Source organism: Bubalus kerabau, chromosome 2, assembly GCF_029407905.1.
Source record: "Bubalus kerabau isolate K-KA32 ecotype Philippines breed swamp buffalo chromosome 2, PCC_UOA_SB_1v2, whole genome shotgun sequence".
NCBI lineage: Eukaryota > Metazoa > Chordata > Mammalia > Artiodactyla > Bovidae > Bubalus > Bubalus kerabau.
This window is the reverse complement of record NC_073625.1, coordinates 114,665,305-114,687,410: the sequence shown is the minus strand read 5'-3', so window position 1 is coordinate 114,687,410 and position 22,106 is coordinate 114,665,305. Positions and strand designations below refer to the sequence as shown.

General features: G+C 43.7%; 1 protein-coding gene across 2 annotated transcripts in view; it reads left to right on the top strand.

Annotated features, from left to right (window-relative positions):
* The window catches only part of CCDC14 (coiled-coil domain containing 14), a 116,224-nt gene that overhangs the window by 57,286 nt on the left and 36,832 nt on the right, over positions 1-22,106 (top strand). Inside the window, exon 13 of one of the 2 annotated variants that reach the window (XM_055568419.1) lies at positions 6,161-6,227. The exons of the other annotated variant lie outside the window; for it this stretch is intronic. Within the exon in view, the coding sequence (XP_055424394.1) occupies positions 6,161-6,212 (52 nt within the window). The 3' untranslated portion in view covers positions 6,213-6,227. Of the gene's footprint in view, positions 1-6,160; positions 6,228-22,106 lie in introns of those variants that run through there. 2 annotated transcript variants of the gene reach the window in all.

Here is a 22,106-nt window from a genome sequence, read left to right as displayed (position 1 = left end):
TGAACAGTGTGTGTGTGGGGGGGGGGGGGGGCGGGGGGGGGAGGGGGCAAGAATGTATAATGAGACTATACTGCTGCACCCCATCCTCCACCTGCCAGCTTCTATTCTAGACTACCAGTTCCCATATGCATTTGAAACACAGCCACTTCCTGTCTTCCTCAACGTTTCTTGTTTTTATATTACATTATTCGTTGACCTACGAGTGATTTCTGTAGCAGTTCTAGGGTGGATTCTGAAAGGAGGCCAGAAACTCCTGTTTGGCTGCTATCTTGTCCTCCCCACTAATGTATAACGTCACCTCTGCCACTCACCAGTTCCACAATATATGTGGGTGAATTGCTTCTATCTCTAGTCTATTTCATTTATGTATTATCTGCCTCTGTGCAATACCACACTGTTTTAATTATTGAAAATTCATAACATCTTTTAAGAGATGTTATTGGAATATAGTCGATTTACCATAACGTCTTGATATCTGATGTGGGGATCCTTTCTTCTTATTCATTCTGTAAATTGTCTTGGCTATTCCAGGACTTTTACTCTCCTATGTGAACTCAAGGATCAGTTTATCAAGTTCTATGAAAACTCCTCTTGAGTTTTAGGTGAATTGTGCTGAATTTATAGGTTGATTTAGAGAATTGCCATTGTTATTATATTGAGATCTCTAATACATTAGTATTGTATAAAGCTCCATTTATTTTCTCCCTAAAGATCTTGTTAAACTTTTGTGGGATTAAGTCCTGGGTGCCTTATAGCTTTTGTTACTACTGTAAGTCACTTTTCCTTTTGCTTTTTTCTACAATGAAAATACCTTTTTTTTTTTTTTCTGATCATATAAAAAGTGCTCATTGGAAACACTTGATTATTATATAAAGAAGAAAGTAAATCCCACCCATCATACTGAGGTTACATTGCTGGTTATCCTTTCAAGCATTCTTTATGTATGCAATATACATACCCCAATAAATTTACATACATAGGATCCTGTCATGCTTGCTTTTTTTTGAACATTTCTTCTCTACCTTCTCTCCCCATATTAACCCCTTTCTTATTCCCTAGCCACACACCTGTTACCTATATTCATAACCAATATTTGCTCCATGCTTGTGAAATCCTACGTAGATCCTTGTATTGATATTTATAGAGATTTCAGGGAGTTGATCATTGTTGTGAAAAAAATGGGTCATATTATACTCATTTGTGCTTTCATTTTCTCACACTTAGAAGTACCTAGGAAAATCTATCTGCTACTACTATAGATTCTACTAAGTCATTTATATGGATCTAATTTATTCTTTTAATATTCCATGATCTGGAGATGCAATACTGTAATTTATTCAATAATATGGATCAGTTGTATCTAGCAGGAACTAATTATTTTAAATAGAAAGTGATTTAATACAGGTAATTTGGGACTTAACCAAATCCTTGTGAAAGTGTTAGTCACTCAGTCGTGTCCATCTCTTTACGACTCTAAGGACTGTAGTGCTCCAGGCTCCTCTGTCCATCCGATTCTCCAGGCAAGAATACTGGAATGGGTAGCCATTCCATTCTCCAGGGAATCTTCCTGACCCAGGGATTGAACTCAGGTCTCCTGCATTGCAGATGGATTCTTGACTGTCTGAGCCACTGTGGAAGCCCAAATCCTTCAGTTCAGTGAGTTCAGTTGCTCAGTAGTGTCCGACTCTTTGTGACCCCATGAATCACAGCACACCAGGCCTCCCTGTCCATCACCAACCCCCAGAGTTCACTCAAACTCATGTCCATCGAGTCGGCGATGCCATCCAGCCCTCTCATCCTCCGTCGTCACCTTCTCCTCCTGCCCCCAATCCCTCCCAGCATCAGAGTCTTTTCCAATGAGTCAACTCTTCGCATGAGGTGGCCAAAGTATTGGAGTTTCAGCTTTAGCATCAGTCCTTCCAATGAACACCCAGGACTGATCTCCTTTAAGATAGACTGGTTGGATCTCCTTGCAGTACAAGGGACTCTCAAGAGTCTTCTCCAACACCACACTTCAAAAGCATCAATTCTTTGGTGCTCAGCTTTCTTCATAGTCCAACTCTCACATCCATACATGACCACTGGAAAAACCATAGCCTTGACTAGATAGACCTTTGTTGACAAAGTAATGTCTCTGCTTTTGAATATGCTATCTAGGTTGGTCATAACTTTCCTTCCAAGGAGCAAGCATCTTTTAATTTCATGGCTGCAATCACCATCTGCAGTGATTTTGGAGCCCAAAAAACAAAGTCTGACACTGTTTCCACTGTTTCCCCATCAGATGCCATGATCTTCGTTTTCTGAATGTTGAGCTTTAAGCCAACCCTTTCACTCTTCTCTTTCACTTTGATCAAGAGGCTTTTTAGTTCCTCTTCACTTTCTGCCATAAGGGTGGTGTCATCTGCATATCTGAGGTTATTGATATTTCTCCCGGCAATCTTGATTCCACCTTGTGTTTCTTCCAGTCCAGCGTTTCTCATGATGTACTCTGCATAGAAGTTAAATAGGCCAGGTGACAATATACAGCCTTGACGAACTCCTTTTCCTATTTGGAACCAGTCCATTGTTCCATGTCCAATTCTAACTGTTGCTTCCTGACCTGCATATAGGTTTCTCAAGAGGCAGGTCAGGTGGTCTGGTATTCCCATCTCTTTCAGAATTTTCCACAGTTTATTGTGATCCACACAGTGAAAGGCTTTGGCATAGTCAATAAAGCAGAAGTAGATGTTTTTCTGGAACTCTCTTGCTTTTTCAATGATCCAGTGGATGTTGGCAATTTGATCTCTGGTTCCTCTGCCTTTTCGAAAACCAGCTTGAACATCTGGAAATTCACGGTTCACATGTTGCTGAAGCCTGGCTTGGAGAATTTTGAGCATTACTTTACTAGCATGTGAGATGAGTGCAATTGTGCGGTAGTTTGAGCATTCTTTAGCATTGCCTTTCTTTGTGATTGGAACGAAAACTGACCTTTTCCATGTGGCCACTGCTGAGTTTTCCAAATTTGCTGGCATATTGAGTGCAGCACTTTCACAGCTTCATCTTTCAGGATTTGAATTAGCTCAACTGGAATTCCATCACCTCCACTAGCTTTGTTTGTAGTGATGCTTCCTAAGGCCCACTTGACTTCATATTCCAGGATGTCTGGCTTTAGGTCAGTGATCACACCATCGGGATTATCTGGCTCATGAAGCTCTTTTTGTACAGTTCTTCTGTGTATTCTTGCCACCTCTTCTTAGTATCTTCTGCTTCTGTTAGGTCCATACCATTTCTGTCCTTTATCGAGCCTATCTTTGCATGAAATGTTCCCTTGGTATCTCTAATTTTCTTGAAGAGATCTCTAGTCTTTCCCATTCTGTTGTTTTCCTCTATTTGCATTGATCTCTGAGGAAGGCTTTCTTATCTCTCCTTGCTATTCTTTGGAACTCTGCATTCAGATGCTTATATCTTTCCTTTTCTCCTTTGCTTTTCACTTCTCTTCTTTTCACAGCTCTTTGTAAGGCGTCCCCAAACAGACATTTTGCTTTTTTGCATTTCTTTTCCATGGGGATGGTCTTGATCCCTGTCTCCCGTACAATGTCACAAACTTCCATCCATAGTTCATCAGGCACTCTGTCTATCAGATCTAGTCCAAATCCTTAGAGGGACCCAAGTACCAGATTCTAGGCTGGGCCTCCAGTGATGACTCCCACAACAGTTCCATGGAACCTGCCGCCCAAGAGAAGTGCAACATCCATCACAGTCAGGAAGTTGATGTCCCAGCTGCTGGTTCCAGAGTCATGCCACCCTAGCTACAGCCTGGGGATTCAGGAAGCTACAATCAGAACTGTTGACTCGAGACCCATATCATGTCTGTCAGAGCTACACTTGTACATCTGACTGGTGAAATTAAATCACAGTCTAGAACACTAGCTTCAAGGGAGTCTGGGAATTATGTCTTTAATTTTTCAGACTCTGCAAGTAGACACACAAGAAAAAGGTTAACTAGAGGGAGAGTGGACCAGTCTACCCAATGTGCTGTATACTGTACGTTGCTGTAGATTGGGTTCCCCTACAAAGAGTTTAACAGTAAACATATCTGTAATATGGCCTCATGGGTTCCTACTTATATTCCTAAGGAATAGGGTCCCAGGAGTAGAATTTCTGGAGCAAAGTATATATGTATTTTAAAAAATAGACCTTGCTAATTTGCCTTCTGAAAAAATTGTAACACTTTACATTTCTGCCAGCAATGTGTGAGAATTACCTTCATTCATACCAAACAATCAGCAATAGGAATGATGGTTTGGTGTTTGGTGTGTGTCTGTGTGTTTGCTTATTGTGGAGAATTTCAAACATGCACAAAAGTAGGCAGAGTGTGTAATGAATTGCCATGTTCCTATCTGGAAGCCTCAACCACCATCCATGCATGTCTGACTCCGTCACATCTTCTTCCCATGTTTTATATTATGTTAGAAGTAATTTCAGATACCGTATTATTTCATTTATAAAGATAAGTGTATGTCTAAAAGATAAAAACACAATATTATTACAATATCTAAAATATTAACAATAATTATTCATGAAATAGTCAGCCAGTGCTTACATTTTGTTTGAGTAAAGATTCAAATGGGCTTCCCAGGTAGTGCTAGTGGTAAAGAACCCACCTGCCAGTGCAGGAGACTTAGTAGACGCGGGTTTGATCCCTGGGTTGGGAAGATCCCCTAGAGCTGGAAATGGCAACCCACTCCAGTATTCTTGCCTGGAGAATCCCATGGACAGAGGAGCCTGGCAGGCTACAGTCTATACAGTCACACAGAGTTGGACACAATTGAAGCGACCTAGCATGCATGCAAGATTCAAACAAGGCCCACAAATTGCAACAAATTAAAGTGTTTTGTGTCTGTTAACTTACAGCCTCTCCCTCCATTTTTTTTGTTCCTCACAATTTATTTGTTAAAAGAACCAGGCTAACGATGCCATGAAGTTGCTTGCAGTCTGAGTTTTCCAGATCACATCTCTTTGTTGTAGTGGAATGTTGTCCTAGTTATTTCCTGTGAATTGGGAGTGGAATCCAGAGGCTTGGTCAGACTCGGGTTTGACTTTTATGACAACAATAATGCAGATGGTGTCTGTTTCTCCACTGGGACTCACATGCTGCTGCTGCTGCTAAGTCGCTTCAGTCGTGTCCGACTCTGTGCGACCCCTGAGACAGCAGCCCACCAGGCCTCCCCATCCCTGGGATTCTCCAGGCAAGAACACTGGAGTGAGTTGCCATTTCCTTCTCCAATGCATAAAAGTGAAAAGTGAAAGTGAAGTCGCTCAGTCATGTCCGACCCTCAGTGACCCCATGGACTGCAGCCTACCAGGCTCCTCTGTCCATGGGATTTTCCAGGCAAGAGTACTGGAGTGGGGTACCATTGCCTTCTCCATAATATCTGGTTATCTCTCCCTTGTGATGTTAGCAAATCACTTGTGGTCAGTGTCCAGATCCACTAGGATTACAGCACTAGCTATCCTTTTTCATCTGTGACATAGAATACATCTATAAAGAAAAATGTCCTCCACTCTGCTATTTGATTACCCAAGTTCATTTACATAAGAAAAATGCTTGATTGTTTCCAGTTTTTTGCCAGTTTTCAAAATAATGAATTGGTTCCCTAGCATCCTCAGTGGTGACTTGTTTTTTTAGCATCACGGTGAATTCATGGATTAAATTTACTTGGTGTGTTTCAATCCGCTGTAACAGATAAAAGTATCTGTGACTCTCACAGATACTTTTAAATTGTTCCACCTTTGATCAGTGGAAGCTTTGCTATGGTTGGTTTGTTCTTGCCACTGTGATAGGTGTCAAACAATTTTACATTACTTTCATTTTTATTTCCCTGATCTCTAGTGAATTTGACCATGTTCTTATGTTTGTTGGGCCTTTTGGCTTTACTCACTAGAGAATTATTTGTATCTTTTGCACAATTTTCTATTCCCATTGTTGGTTTTGTCTTATCAGTTTCAAAGGGTGCTTTGTATAGAAAGTAATCCTTGGTGAGACTATAGCAGCACAGACACTTTCCCATACATATTGATTGCTATTAACTTTGTCTTAGTGAAGTGATGAAGTGATAATGAAGAATATAGTAGCACAAACATTTCCCAGACATATTGATTGCTATTAACTTTATCTTAGTTCAGTTTCAGTTCAGTTTCTCAGTCATGTCCGACTCTTTGCGACCCCATGAATCGCAGCACGCCAGGCCTCCCTGTCCATCACCAACTCCCGGAGTTCACTCAGACTCACGTCCATTGAGTCAGTGACGCCATCCAGCCATCTCATCCTCTGTCGTCCCCTTCTCCTCCTCCTCCCAATCCCTCCCAGCATCAGAGTCTTCCAATGAGTCAACTCTTCGCATGAGGTGGCCAAAGTACTGGAGTTTCAGCTTTAGCATCATTCCTTCCAAAGAAATCCCAGGGCTGATCTCCTTCAGAATGGACTGGTTGGATTGCCTTGCAGTCCAAGGGACTCTCAAGAGTCTTCTCCAACACCACAGTTCAAAAGCATCAATTCTTCGGCACTCAGCTTTCTTCACAGTCCAACTCTCACATCCATACGTGACCACAGGAAAAACCATAGCCTTGACTAGATGGACCTTTGTTGGCAAAGTAATGTCTCTGCTTTTCAATATGCTGTCTAGGTTAGTCATAACTTTCCTTCCAAGGAGTAAGCGTCTTTTAATTTCATGGCTGCAGTCACCATATAGTTTCTTAGTTCTTGGTAAGGAAAGTCTTCCCAAATCATTGATTGTGTATATAATCTCACAGTTTTCTTCAAGTTTAAAAATTATTTTTCTTTTATACTGAAATACTTAATTTTCTTGCAATTTACTTTTGATTTTAGTGTAAGATAGTAGTCCATTTTAATTTTCTTTCATATGGGTAACCAGTTATGCCTGCACTTTTTTTTAGTAAAGAGGGTTCATCTTTTTCCCACTGAACTACCATTTTGGCACATAAACATTTCTATTAGCCACTGTAATAATGATCAATTATTTATTCTATTCCACAAAAGCATTTTTATATACCCTTACTAATGGCATATTGATTTGAATACATAAACTTTACAGTACAGCTGATATCTTAGTAAGTTCCGTATATACCCACTCTTCATTTTCTTTTATTTTATAGTTGTATTAACTATTCTTTGGCATTCTTTTGCTACTGAATTTTAGAATCATCTTATCTAATTCCAAGAAAAACCTTTTTGGAATTCTAATCAGAACTACATTAAATTTATATATTAAAATTCCTGGAATTAACAGTTTTATATTGTCTTTCCTTTTAGGATTTCAATTTATTAACATCCTATTTTGTGTCTTTTAATAGTTTTTTTCCCCTTAGTTTGTTTCAATATAAATCCTAAGTCTGTCTTGTTAAATTTATTTATAAGTATTTAGCATTTTTGTCACTAACATTATTTGACTGGATTTTTATTAACAACATGAAGATTTTATAGGCATAAGAACTTTTTAGACAAACTGTTCAGTCACTGGAACTTGTAATTGAAGTGAAAGCTCCTCCTTATATTATCAGGAGGGAAGGGTAGATACACATCTCTGTAAGACGGTTAAGCATCTGTCTACAATATGGGAGACCTGGGTTCAATTCCTGGGTTGGGAAGGTCCCCAGGAGAAGGAAATGACAATCCACTCCAGTACCGTTGCCTGGAAAATCCCATGGACAGAGGAGCCTGGTAGGCTACAGTCCATGGGGTCGCAAAGAGTCGGACATGACTGAGCAACTTCACTTAACTCACTTAAGACTATTTAGGTAAGGTCTTGCTGAGAGGTTGGGGCAGGGACCAGATGAGCCCTGGAAGACCTACAAAGAAGAGGAGTCTACAACGTTGCTGTTTTAGCCAGCCTCCTAAAATCAGCCCTCATGTGAGGGCTCTTCACTTAGCCAGTTTTTCCAGTGGATACATGGACATGTATAAGACCATTATAAAACATGCTGGGATAATCTAAACTAATTTAATTCTAAATTTAGGACAATCTAAAAATTTCCCAAAAAAGTTTTTCTTCTCTTTTTTTTTCCTCAAAATTCCATTTTGCTGTTATAGTTTGTTTTGTTTTTGCAATGAATACCTTTTGGTTGTTGATTTCCCCAGGTAAACAATTACAATAAATGTACTCATTCATTCACTTTGTGTATACAAAAATAATAGAAAGAATTTTAGCCCACTGTAATCCAGAGTTAATATGCTTTGCAGTACATCTTCTCATTCAATTTTCAAAACATCACCATGAAGTAGACTGAGTTTATTTCGTTTGTATCTCGTTTTTAACAACTAGGAACTTAAGGCCCAGAAGAATGTGTTACTTGTCCAAGGTCACACAACTTAGTTAATAACATAGCTTCCATGCAAACCAAGTGGCTGACTCAGAAGATCTTATCATTATAGTATTGTCCTTTCACAGAAGAATTTGAGGTAGAAATGTATGACTTAGAACCTCCATTTCTACTTCTACAAAACAAAGGATTTTTAATAGATGGTATCTGGTTGTAGATTCTTATGCAGAAAATTGAGTACTGAATTTGTAAATCAAGGGTTTTACATATGCTGCTGCTGCTAAGTCGCTTCAGTCGTGTCCAACTCTGTGCGACCCCACAGACAGCAGCCCACCAGGCTCCCCCGTCCCTGGGATTCTCCAGGCAAGAACACTGGAGTGGGTTGCCATTTCCTTCTCCAATGCAGGAAAGTGAAAAGTGAAAGTGAAGTTGCTCAGTCGTGTCCGACCCTCAGTGACCCCATGGACTGCAGCTTTCCAGGCTCCTCCATCCATGGGATTTTCCAGGCAAGAGTACTGGAGTGGGGTGCCATTGCCTTCTCCGTCTGGTTCCTATGAAGCTGCCTTAAAACTTTCAACAAACCACCAAACCTCCCTGACTCTCAGATTTCTTATAACAAAATAATTTAGATGCCCCTAAGGCCCTTTGTGATCTGAAATTCTATGATTTATATATTGTACCACGTGTTCCCTATTCCCCATGTCTGATTCATTGAAAACACACCTCAGTCCCAGCTCCTTGTAAGTGCCCAATAAGGAGAGATTATTTGTTCAAGTCTGTGAATTTTCCAAGTTTTAATCTCTTGTGTCACTAAAGTAATGTTCTGCTTTTATATAAGGTAGATTTTGAGTGTTGATTTGGTCCATTTTACTAATGTTAATCGAGTGCTTTACCGCGAGCCAGGTATGGTTTTAGTTGCTCAGAATGGAAAGTGTTTAAGGAGAGCTGTATCAGCCTCTGAGGACTGGAGTATTTGGGATCCACAAGTCAGGCTGGGAGTTGGGCTGGTGGTTGTATGCCTGGGTCTTTGTCTCTAATTTGCCCTGACCTCTGGGCTTTCTTTTCCTCATCTATAAATAAAGAGCTTGGACTGATGACTCTGAAGCCTCTTCCTGCTCTAACATTCCATGATTCCATGACATAAAAATTAAACAAGATTTTGGAGTAGAGACCTAGTGGCTTTATCGGTGTGCAGGCTGTATCAGACTGCAGCCTACCAGGCTTCTCCATCCATGGGATTTTCCAGGCAAGAGTACTGGAGTGGGTTGCCATAAACACCTCAAAATTTGCTTTCCAGTATATAGTTTTCTCAGCTGTGATTTTCATGTGTTCATTTTCTCCTTAAAGGTGGTCTTTGCTGTACTGGCTTTTTATAGTGTTTCCCTCTATGGTTTCTAAGATAACCTCTACAGTGTGTTTGTGGAGGAGGGGGAGCAAATAGAGACCCTATAGGTTATTAGTAGTAGAATATGAGGAAGAATGATAGAATGTGAAATAACAGAATGTGATCACTTGAGTTCTTATTTGTCTATTCATTAAAAGAGTTGTTGCAATTCTTTCAGACTATATAAAACTGGAACCTGACCCCAGTCCCCTCTGCGTTCCCCTGTCACCTCCTTGGAATCTGGGGATTTTGCAGCTTTAAATCATTGGTTTATATCTTAAAATTGATTCTAACATTATAATAACCATAAGAACTTTAAAATAACATTTTGAACTAAATTTTAGAATTATTATTACAATAAGTGATATGATAAAATAGCCCTTTCCTAAAAGATGCCCAAGAAATTCTCAATAGAGGATACTTGTGGGATTGCAGGGTGCAACTGTGGGGGAGATGACAGGTACTTTTTATTTTCTACCTTCTGTAGGGTTCTTTTCTTCCTTTCTTTCTTTTTTTTTAGCTATTATAATATGTGACTTTAATGATTAAAATTTTGATTTAAACATTTTTTTCTTGAATTTGAAACGATATCTTCACTGATGGCTTTGTAGTCAAATGTTTTCCCCCAAATATAAGATTTTTCAATGATAAAATGACAGTGCATGACAAAATAGGTTTTAAAGTACAAAAAAGCAATTTATAGTAAATATTTATAGGAACAAACACATTCTGGAGTTCAGTATGTCTGTATTTTCATATGGCAATGACTCTGGACAAGCCACTTGTTTTTAAAGAAATCATTAGCCAAACAAAAGCACCATTGGTTAATTTCTAAAGTGATCTTTCTGCTGTGGACGTTTTATCTTAGCTATAAGCAGTTCTCAGCTCTGATCTCACATCAGAATTACTGGGGAATTTTTAAAAAACCATTCCCCAAGCCCCACCCCAGATCAACCAAATTGATTTCTGTGAGTGCAACCAGGCATAAGTATTTTTAAAAAGCTTCACAGGTAAGTCCCACCTCTGGCCAGACTTGAGAACCTTAATCCACCAAAAGTGATCTAGGTGGATTTAATGAATTCATAAACTAAGGTGAGCTATTTGTTATTTGACACTTGTCAGAGATTAATAAATTATGATATTTTACCTTCTCTTTTTTCCCTTTCCTTCTTCTTTGGTTTTCCTAACAAGGGCCCAGCAATGAAGGGGGACCAGGCCAGAGGAGGGATCTGGAGACAGGAAGGAAGTGCAGAGGACATGCACAGACAGATGGAGGCTAGGACTTGCAGATTAAATTTCTTAGAAAGGCAGCAAAAATAAACAGGCACCCCCTCCCCACCAAGCAGAAGGATATTTTCTGCAACTAGTGTTTTGCTTTTGGGCAATGTAGTTAACTTGCGTTATTTTAGGACATCTAAGGGAACAAATAGACATTTCTCTCTGAAGCTGATTTATTTAATCTTAACAAACCAGCCTTCATGCACTAGGTTTGTGTGTTTGGACCATGGCGTTTTTCAGGTTCAGTGATATATTTCCTGTAATTTCATGCAAACCCTCTTGATCTCTAGTCATTAGCCATGTTTATAGGGACTGGTACAGCCCAGCTCCCATTAACTCTTAAAAACTGGCCAGCCAGGATTCCCTTTCATGACAGGACTTCACACTAAGGATAAATTTTTGGAAGTGGAATAAAATTGACATAATAGGGCAGGATACAAAAATCAATAAACAAAAATCAGTTGCATTTCTACATACTAGCAATGATCAATCATAAAAGGAAATTAAAAAAACAATTCCATTTTCAATAGCATCGAAAAGAAAAAGTAGAAACAAATTTAACCAAGAATGTGAATGATTTTTACAGCAAAAACTGCAAAACATTGTTAAAAGAAATGAAAGAAGAAAATAAAGAAAAGAAATGAGAAAGCATCTTGTGTTTATGGACTAGAAGACAATACTGTTAAGAAAGCTGTATTAACCAAAGCAATCTACAGATTCAATGCAATCTCTCTCAAAATCTCAATGATGATTTTTGCAGAAATAGGGAACAAGAAGTCCTAAAATACATATGCGAACTCCCTATTCATTTAGGGACTCCTAAATAACCACAATGATCTCAGAAAAGATGATCAAAGTTGGTAGTGAGAGAGTCAATTCCTAGGCAGGTTGATAAGAAGTCCGGGGGTCCCCAAGGAGAGAGGGGTTTGGAATTCTCAAGGAGGAGGAAAGGACAAACTTCTTTTCCCTCTACATTCCTTAGGATTATATAACAATAATGTATCCTGCTTGAGGACAGTTTCTGGAAAAAACCTTCTGGCTAATCCTGTTATCTTAAAATGTAAATTATGGGAGTGGGTCTAGTAAGGTCTTTACAACCTCCAGACATTCTTTTGATTCACTGTAATAACTAATTAAAAGTATATAACTTCATTGCTAACACTGGTGAGGAGGCACTCTCTGTCCCCCTTCTGATGTCTATGTCAGAAGCTTTCTCTCTTTTATACTTTAATAAAACTTTATTACACAAAAGCTCTGAGTGATCAAGCCTTGTCTCTGGCCCTGGATTGAATTCTTCTCCTCCAGAGGCCAAGAATCCCGGCGTCTTTCGTGGTTCAGGAACAACATTTCAGTAGTCTCACACTTCATGATTCTAAAACATAATACAAAGCTCCAATAAGCAAAACAGAGTAGGATGGCATAAAAGCAGACGTATAGACCAATGGACTAGAAGAGACAATCCAGAAATAAACACTTGCACACCAAAATGGCAAGATTAGAAAGACATAAGGAATCAATGATGAGCATTAAATATATATTTACCTATAGAACTAAGATTAAATACGGAAAATTACATTGGGTTGCCCAAAAAGTTTGTTCCCTAAGCTATTAAGGAAAAACCTGAAACTTCTTGGCCAACCCAATAGTATGCAAGACTAGGAGCTGACAACTATTAGAGCAGAACTATAATAAAATGCAGCCATGAAATTAAAAGACGCTTACTCCTTGGAAGGAAAGTTATGACCAAACTAGACAGCATATTAAAAAGCAGAGACATTACTTTGTCAACAAAGGTCCGTCTAGTCAAGGCTATGGTTTTTCCAGTGGTCATGTATGGATGTGAGAGTTGGACTGTGAAGAAAGCTGAGCGCCGAAGAATTGATGCTTTTGAACTGTGGTGTTGGAGAAGACTCTTGAGAGTCCCTTGGACTGCAAGGAGATCCAACCAGTCCATTCTAAAGGAGATCAGTCCTAGGTGTTCATTGGAAGGACTGATGTTGAAGCTGAAACTCCAATATTTTGGCCACCTGATGCTAAGAGCTGGCTTATTTGAAAAGACGCTGATGTTGGGAAAGATTGAGGGCAGGAGGAGAAGGGGACGGCAGAGGATGAGATGGTTGGATGGCATCACCGACTGGATGGACAGGAGTTTGGGTAGACTCCGGGAGTTGGTGATGGACAGGGAGGCCTGGCGTGCTGGGTTCATGGGGTCGCAAGGAGTTGGACATGACTGAGCGACTGAACTGACTAATAATAAAATGGATAATAGATGCAACAAAAGGAAAGTGCAAATGAAGAGACCAGGAAGCACTATGCAATATTTCATAGCAGATGCAAAGTAAATATTAGGCAAGAGGAAAAAAAGTTTTAAAGGTAGCCTCTAAATCAATGAGGGATTCTTGACTTACGACAAAGGAAAATATCTGAGGAACCCTGAAGCTAACATTTCAGAGTAGGAAGATGCCTGGAAAAAAAACCCAAACCAAAAAGCATCCTAAGGAGCATCCTGATTTTACACATTAGAAAACTGAGTTCCAGAGACAGTGAGTGACTCCGCAAGCTCCACAAAGCTAGCACCAGACCCAGGTCTAACACTCGGGTCTCACAATCTGGGACTCTCCACCACAGCACACGTCCTTTCTATTTAATTTTTTTAAAATAAGTAGCTGACTTGAACATTTTTAAGATTTCTCCAGAATATCCCATGATACCATTTCAAAATGTCTTCAAACTTGGATCTTCTGTGGGGAAGGTAAGGTAAGGTAAGTCACTTCAGTTGTGTCCGACTCTGTGCGACCCCATAGACGGCAGCCCACCAGGCTCCCCTGTCTGTGGGGAAAGAAGATACAGAAATGCTTTCACAGAGCTGGGTCTGGTTAGCCTCACAGCAGAGTTGGGTGGGGAATCCTGGTGTGAACCTTCCAGACTGTCGCTAATCTTAGGGCGTTCTCTCTCTGCCTTTGATAGCTTCTTCCCCTCCTCTGCTTGCTGCTTGCCTCACCATGATCTAGTTGCCTCTCCCTTAAGTAGATATAGATTATGTCTGTGCTCTGTGTTGTGCTCAGTCGTGTACACTTTGCAACCCCATGTACTGTATGTAGCCTGCCAGACTCCTCAGTCCATGGGATTTTTCAGGCAAGAATACTGGAGTGGTTTGCCATTTTTTTTCTCCAGAAGATCTTCCTGACCCAGGGATGAAAACCTAAAGCTGTGTCTTCTGTGTCTTCCACATTGCAGGCAGATTTTTCACCCACTGGAACTATCAGGGAGGCCCTAGATATAGATCATACTTGCACGTTTAAAAGTAACTCTGTTAGGTGCTATCCTAAGCGCTTTACCAGGCTTATCTCACTGAAGCCTTACATTCCTGAGGCAGATTTTGTGTCCCCATTTCAGAGACAAGAAAATACAGTAACAGAGATAAGTAACTTGCTCCAAATTTTGCAGCTAGAAAATAAGGGGTAGAGTTCTCAACTCCAGAATCCGCCTAATTTTAAGGACTACGTTATCCAGCCTGAACAAAATTGCACGTTATGCCCAATTCTGAAAGTGAGCACGTTTTTCGCGACACTTTGTCCGAAAACCAAAATTGCATTCATTTGGGGAATCTACTCGATTCGTTGTTGTTTTTGGTAGCCACATCAAAGAAAAAGACGATTAATTTTAAAGTCAACAGAGTTCTTCCAGTGTGTTGTCTTCTTTTGTGTATCTAGTGGTCTTCCAGGGGAAAACTTGAGAAATCACACTGAAGGCCACCAGTCCGGTGTGCGAGAAGGAGTTGGGGCGGGGCGAGGGAAGGGCTAAGTGGATCGGCGTCCCGCGCCCGGTTCCGCTCGGGATTCTCGGCTCCCGACCCCGGGAGGAGGGCAGGTGGGCGTGGCGGAAGGACCGCAGGTCCATTCCCAGTGCGCTATGCAAATAACATGCAAACCAGCGCGTGTGAGTCCGAGTCCGTAGTTTGGATCCGGACTCGGAGCGTTGGGCTCTGAGGGGCTCTCCCACTTGCTCGCGCTCTCGCTGGGCCGCTCACCCCTGCCCCGACCCAGACGCGCCTCTCCTGCTCCCAGTGCCGCCGGGTTGGCAGCCAGCAGCGCTTTGAGCGCTGAACCCGCGCTGCGCGCCCGCGGGACGACCCTGCGGAGCGTTGTGCCTCGGCTCCCGGGCTGCCTTCGCTGCGCGGGTGAGTGAGCCCGCCCCACGCTTTTGTCCCGGCGCGGCCCCTGGGAGTCACTCCCCGAAGGCGGGGATCGCGGGCTCGGGACCCTGTATTGGGAGCTTGCTCCATGCTCCACTGTTGGAGAGGGGTTCCTGCGTGCGGCGGAGTTGGGCGCGGGGACGCATAAGGGGGCGACCCAGCACTTCCAAGCAGCCTCGGTTTTCTTTTGGAAGGTGAGGTGCCTGGGGACAGTGACGTCGTTGTCTCTATAGGGGTCATTCGAAAGGGATACCTTTGATTTGAGTGGTGCAAATAGCCGCTAGCCTGTAAGGAAGAAAGGTGGGCTCTTCTCCCAGCTCCCCAGCGCCCTGCAGGATGACTGGGGAACGACAGCTGCGGGGCGGGGGTGCCACGTGAAAGTCCTCCCTGTCTAAATGCAGCCCTGGAAGATAGGGCAATGGGTGCAGCTCTGGGGTCCCAGACAAAATTGGGGTGCCAGGCGTTGCAGTCTTTCTCTCCCTCCCTGCTCCTCACTCAAGCCCCTCGCCTGCTGCTCTGCCTGTCTTCAGCCAGTTTTATGGTTGAAAGACTCTTGTTCTCAGATCATTGCGGTTGGAAAGTTTAGGCTAAACTAATTCCCAGGTGGTAGCTGTCAGTGGTTAAGGCAGAACTCCTCCATGGAACTTGTGGCTGCTTACACTCCTCAAGACCCAAAGGACTGAACTTCTAGGAGTGGTGTTGCAGATGTGAAGATGGCTGGTGGGGAAAGTTTTTCAAGCATTTGTTGTCGTGGGGGGGGGGGGGGGGAGTGAGGAGGGCACACCCTCTAGATAGTAACCTGAAGTAGAAAGACCCAGCTCCTTTGCTGCCTAGCAAGGGTAAAAATAACCATTGCAATTGAAGGAGCTGGGGGGAAGTGGGGGCACACCCAGGCAGTGGGAATAGTACCAGGCCTCAGGCCACTGGTTTCTACCATCTCTCCTCTCCCTGAGTGCAAAGACCAGAGTATGTGAAATCTCCACTTGCCACCCACCCTACAACCTGACTAGTGCTGTGTCCCCTTTCCACCTGGGGCTGTGGGTTCCTCCCTGTTTTAGTGCAGTTGTTTGTCAAAATGCACAGCTGGTCAATAAGTTATTTGTAAATGGTGGGTTTGAGAGGACTGTTTAGGGGACCCTTCACCCTTTAAAGTGTGGGGGATCCACAGATCCAACAAAGTCTCTGGGGGAAGGGCTTCCCTGGTGGCTCAGAGGGTAAAGAATCCGCTTGCAAAGCGGGACACTTGGGTTCGGATCCCTGGGTTGGGGAAGATTCCCTGGAGGAGGGCATGACAACCCACTCTAGTATTCTTGCCTGGAGAATCCCCATAGACAGAGGAGCCTGGTGGGCTACAGTCCATGGGGTCACAGAGAGTCAGACACGACTGAGCGACTAAGCACAGGGGGAATAGTAGGTGCTTCTGGTAACCTTACTGGCCACCTAAAAGGCATCTCAGGTTGTAGTAAAATAGTTTTGTTTTCTCCTCACGTTATTTCCCTCTTCCCCTCCATCTCTTTATTTTGTCTTAAATTCTCAACCCCCTTGTGTTTTCTCTTTGGTGATCCCGCCTTAGTCTCTTTCCCTTCCCTGCATACTGCAGCCATGTGGAAGGTGACGCTGCTGGCACCACAGTGCCCTGGGCTGGTATGGAATGTTCCTTCTCAATGCCCAGAGTGAGGTGGGCCTTTTGTCTTCCATACTGACTGGGCTAAGAGCCTTCAGCCAGAGCAAGTGGGAGCCTGGGCACTGGGTCCTGGCAGACAGGGGTGGGGTGGCTGGATGCTGGCTACTGGACTGGGTAATGGATACCCTGGGGACTTGCACAAGAGCCTTTTCACCAGGATGTGCATATCTGTTCCCTCACTCATGATGCACAACGATGCTGGTCCTCAGGCACTACTGGGCATGAACTTGGAAAACTGCTCCAGGTGGCAAAGGATTTGTGTATTTGGTTTATTTTGTGTAGTATCTAACTAACTGAGGAGGGGGGAGCTGGGGTTAGGAGAGAGGCCCTTGCAGAGCCAAAGGTGAGAGAGGGGTTTTAATGGTAGCGGGGGGAGGGCGGTCTGACCCAGCCTCAGTGGAATAGATTGTGAATGCTCTGGGATCACCATGGCCTCAGTATCTATAAGATTGCCCTCTTGCTTCACACACATTCCCCCCTCCCCCCAAAAAATATGAATCTGAGTCTGTGAAACAGAACTAGTTGATTTATTGGCACTTTGTCTTTTAAGAGATTCAAGAGGTGGCAATTTGAGAATGCAGCCCTGCCCCGTTAGGGGTTCAGAGACCCAGTGAACATGTGGACTCTTACTTAGTATCTTTCTGAAAACACTTCTTGGTGTTCTGGAAATATACACCAGGGCCCCTTGGCAGCCTGACTGCCCTTCCCTCAGTTCAAGCCAACACACGCTGATTGGGAAATTGTTCATTCTTATAAGCTTCCTGTCCTATCCTTTCTGTAATTGTGGAGAATTTTACAGAAACACCCTTAGAAAGTAAACTTTCCCAACACAAGATGTTATCCTCTCCCAACCTGACTATTGTGTCCTTCTCCTCTGAACCCCAGGGAGTGTACCCAGGGGGCACGAGGTAGGACCATTTGCATGGAAAGCATACAAGTGGTGGCCTGGGGCTGGGAGTCCAGAGAGCAGCGCAGATGTCACTGGAACAGGCTCCTGTGCCGTGTGACGTCTGCCCCCTTCCTTCCGCTCCCCTAGCCTCCTGCTCCACAAGCACAGAAAGGTGACTGTGCAGGGCCGGGGTCTGCTGTGGGAGTCACTCGCCTCGCCCACCTGTGCCCTTCCGCAGGTGAATTCCCTTGTCTGTCTGTTGAGTTCTGGCTTCACACTTCTCCATTTGTTTTAAGCCAGCAGGTTGAGCACCTGTAGCTCTTACAGCCTGAAGGTGGGTGGACCTCGGGGACTGTCACTACGGCTGCAGATGTAGCCTGCTGTGTCAGATGCTCCTGCTTGTCAGGGCCATGGCCCTTGTGAAACCGGGCTGGGACAGGAGCAGAGCCTGGAGGAAGTCCTCCCTGTTTGCTGCTTGTGGGGCTAAGGCTGGACTTCCAGAGGCTCACACTGTCCTCCTGCTCACTGTCCCTTGTGTCTGAGGGCGAATGCTTGTGAGGGACACCCTGCAAGGGAGCTGTGGGAATTTCCATATAGATCTGGCTTCTCGAATATCTCAATGCTGTCCCCTCCCCCCACAGTTGGTGCTTTTGTCCCCCTTTCTCCTCTCCCCTCTTCTTTTGGGTCCTGAGTACAGATCCCTCTGGAGAACAAAAGAAAGGGTCTCCTTTTCTTTCAGATCTGCTGCTTAATTTCCACCTGCTTCCCCTGACTCTGGGCCCCAAGATTGGATGGATGCTAATTTGTGAATGCAGGACTCTATGAGTTAGTTCGCATGACCTTTCAGGAACCAAAATGCTTCACAGTTGAGCTTTCATCATCGAGGATGCTGTTTATCTGTTTTGTTTTCAGAGGTTGATATTTCTGCTGCAGAGCAGTTCCCCTTCGGAGAGAGAGGAGCATGAGGGTAGAGTACGCTCTTTGGAGTTAAGCTTGGGCTCAGAGCATCCTGTTCACTCACTGGCTGGCTGTTCTTGGGTATGGTATTTAACATCTGTGGGCTGAGTGCAGTTTCCTCGTCAGTGAGGGTGTTTATATAAATGAAGTGAATGTGTGACTCTAAAGAGGTATAAAAGAAGGAATAGCTATTATTCTATATATTGAATGTTGTTCCCTAGGTCTATGGAATGACCTATACCTCAGCCAATAAGCGTGAATGACAGACCTCCTCTCCATCTAGCCCTGTGGAGGATTATACAAGGAAGGTACTATGCCCAAGGGACTTTGGGTTTTATGGGGAAACAGCAAACATGAATGCAGTATGTAATTAGAAAAGAGGGGTTAGTTATGTGGTTCAGACTCAATTAGAAGAATTTTGGGTAGCAAGAAATTCAGAGGCTGACGTGACGAGGAAAGGCCACAAAGCTTTTCCTCAGGGAGCAGGAGAGAGGGTGGTTACTGGCCTGGAGAGAGGAAGGTGGGAATACATGTTTCTTGTCTCCAAAAGCTCTCCTCTCCTCCTTTGTTAGAACCTAGTTAAGAACCTTTGGCCCTGTGGTGAGCTCTCAACCATGCAGAACAGCTTGTCCTGAGATTTATTTGGGGGGAGTTCTCCCTCTGCTGCCCAGAATGTTCCTGGAACAATTTTGTTTTCACTTTATCCTGGGTCAAAAATTATAAGAAGCAAATCTACAGCCAGAGTGAAAGCCCATCCCACAAAGACTTCTGGGCTCCCAGGGCTTGGTGTTCTTTCCTCATGCTTCATTTCTGTCAGCCCACCTGCCAGCTGCATCATAGAGAGGTGGAAACCCTAGTCTAGGAGGCCAAGACGTTGGGTGCAGAACTGAAAACAGCCAGAGTTCTTATCTCTTCATTCTGATGGAGGACAGTGATGGGCTGGGAAGGCCTGACTTTGACCAGAGTGAAAGTCAAAGTGTTAGTTGCTCAGTCATCCCTGACTTTGTGACCCCATGGACTGTAGCCTGCAAAGCTCCTCTGTCCATGGAATTCTTCAGGCCAAAACACTGGAGTGGGTAGCAATTCCCTTCTCTAGAGGATCTTCCCAACCCAGGAATCGAACCTGGGTCTTCTACATTGCAGGCAGAGAAATGGATGCAAATTGGTTCTCTCATCTGTCCTTCTGGTTCCCCAGAGTCTTTGAAGTCTGTCTCCTTTAGTCTGAGAGTGCCCTGGGAAGCAGGTTCCTTCCTTATCTAGCCTGACTCTTTCATCACTGCCATATACCTGCTGCCAAGGCCCCAGAGTACCTTGTGTCTGCCCACGCAGCTCTCCCTGACCCCTGAAATCCCAGCCCCCATCCCCCCCAGTACCCAGAGTTGACACCTGGGGCTGGACCTGCCTTGACTCTGGAATGCACCATCCTTCGCAGGAATTTTCATCCCATAAACTGAACATGGAATCTCTTGCCAGTCTCCACTGACCTTGGAAGGAAAGACTCTTCTCCTTTGCCTGGGGATGGACTAGGTGGAGGCTATGTGAAAAACCAGGAAGAGGCTGTGGTTTGGAGCTGTGTGGCACAGCTCCAGTGCTGTCCAGGTCTCTGCAAACACATATTTTACTGGAGAGGGGACCTTTTCTCTGCTTGCCTGAGGAACTGTGGGCAGATGAACAAGTGCTTGGTAATCTTTACTTGCGATGGAGTCGTAAGTTGAGGTGTCACACTAGGCCACGAGCTCCTGAGCGCAAGGGCTATGGTTTATCTCCACGTCTTTGCTCTTAGTCCAGTAAGTAGTCTTAGTATCTGACACACCATGGTGCCCGGTCGTCTGTGCTTAAGGCCTGGCTGGTGGGTGAGTTGGAGTGTTCAAGAAAGATCCTCAGGCATCTCCCTCTGCTGCTCCAGGAGAAGGTACTTTCCCCCATTTGCCTCGCTCCTCCAAAATGTTTCTTTCTGGTTAGGCATAACTATTCTGTTTTTCTCCTGAACTCTGTGTGTGTTTCCTGTCGAGTACTCAGCCCATTCAGAGAACATGCCTAAAATGCACCTGTTCCTACTGTTCCCCCTCATTCAGGTTAAGTTCTCATTCCACATTTTTGTTTTCATGTCAGCAGAGCATTTCCATAGTCACTTGGTTGGTAACGTTGTGGAAGTGGATGTGTTCAGGAGAAGATGACAGGCTGTTTCAGTGTACCTATAACTGGCCTCTTACTACTACGGAAGCTTGTCTTCACATTCACAGTAGGGCCTCATGCTGGGCATGAGACAGTTAATGTAGATACTACTGATTTTACCCCACAGCATTTCAACTGAAGTGTTTTAGGGAGTCCAGGCTTTTTGTTGTGACTGGGCAGCCACCTCGGGCACAAGCTGGTTGCAGATGACCACAGCTGCTCAGCCCTTCTTCCTGTGGTTCCCCCCTCTATGGGTTATCCCAGGAAGAGAGAATCCCTGGGTTTTATTTTCATATTGCTATTGCTTGTGACCAGAACTTCACTAGCTCACACTTGGACTATTAACTGTGGCACAAATACATTTTACACTTGACTGCTTTGTTAATCTTAAAGCCCAATCTGGCTGTGTCACTCCACCTTTAGAAACCCTCTGTGGCTCCCTGCTTCTCACAGGAGACCCTTAACCTGAAGTGCAAGGGCCTCTGTAATCTGACCTCCAAGGCAATGGAACTTGTTAATTTATTGTCCCTAAACCCAGTGTGCACTTCCTGTCTCTCTGCCTATGTGAGCTTATCCTCTCCTGGAATATTCTTCACTTTTGATTGAGTTCCTAATACACGTCAGACACCGTCCCAAAATGGAGACTGCCTTAGACCTCCTGAGCTTCACCTCAGCTTCAAGTTCTTTTCCTCATTTGAACTTCTGTAGAGACCTTGAATTGGTCCCTATAAATTCTTTTGATTGTGACAAGTCATACATTATTTTGAAAAGTTTACATGTTTAGTTTTATTTATGCTAAAATTTTTACATCTACAACTACCTTGAAAAAATTTCAAAGGGAAGACATGCCTAAAGCTTTTATTTCCTAATAGCAGTCTTTCAGTTCAGTTCAGTTCAGTTGCTCAGTCGTGCCCAACTCTTTGCGACCCCATGAACTGCAGCACGCCAGGCCTCACTGTCCATCACCAACTCCCGGAGTCTACCCAAACCCACGTCCATCAAGTTGGTGATGCCATCCAACCATCTCATCCTCTGTCGTCCCCTTCTCCTCCTGCCCTCAATCTTTCCCAGCATCAGGGTCTTTTCAAATGAGTCAGCTCTTTGCATCAGGTGGCCAAAGTATTGGAGTTTCAGCTTCAACATCAGTCCTCCCAATGAACACCCAGGACTGATCTCCTTTAGGATGGACTGGTTGGACCTCCTTGCAGTCCAAGGGACTCTCAAG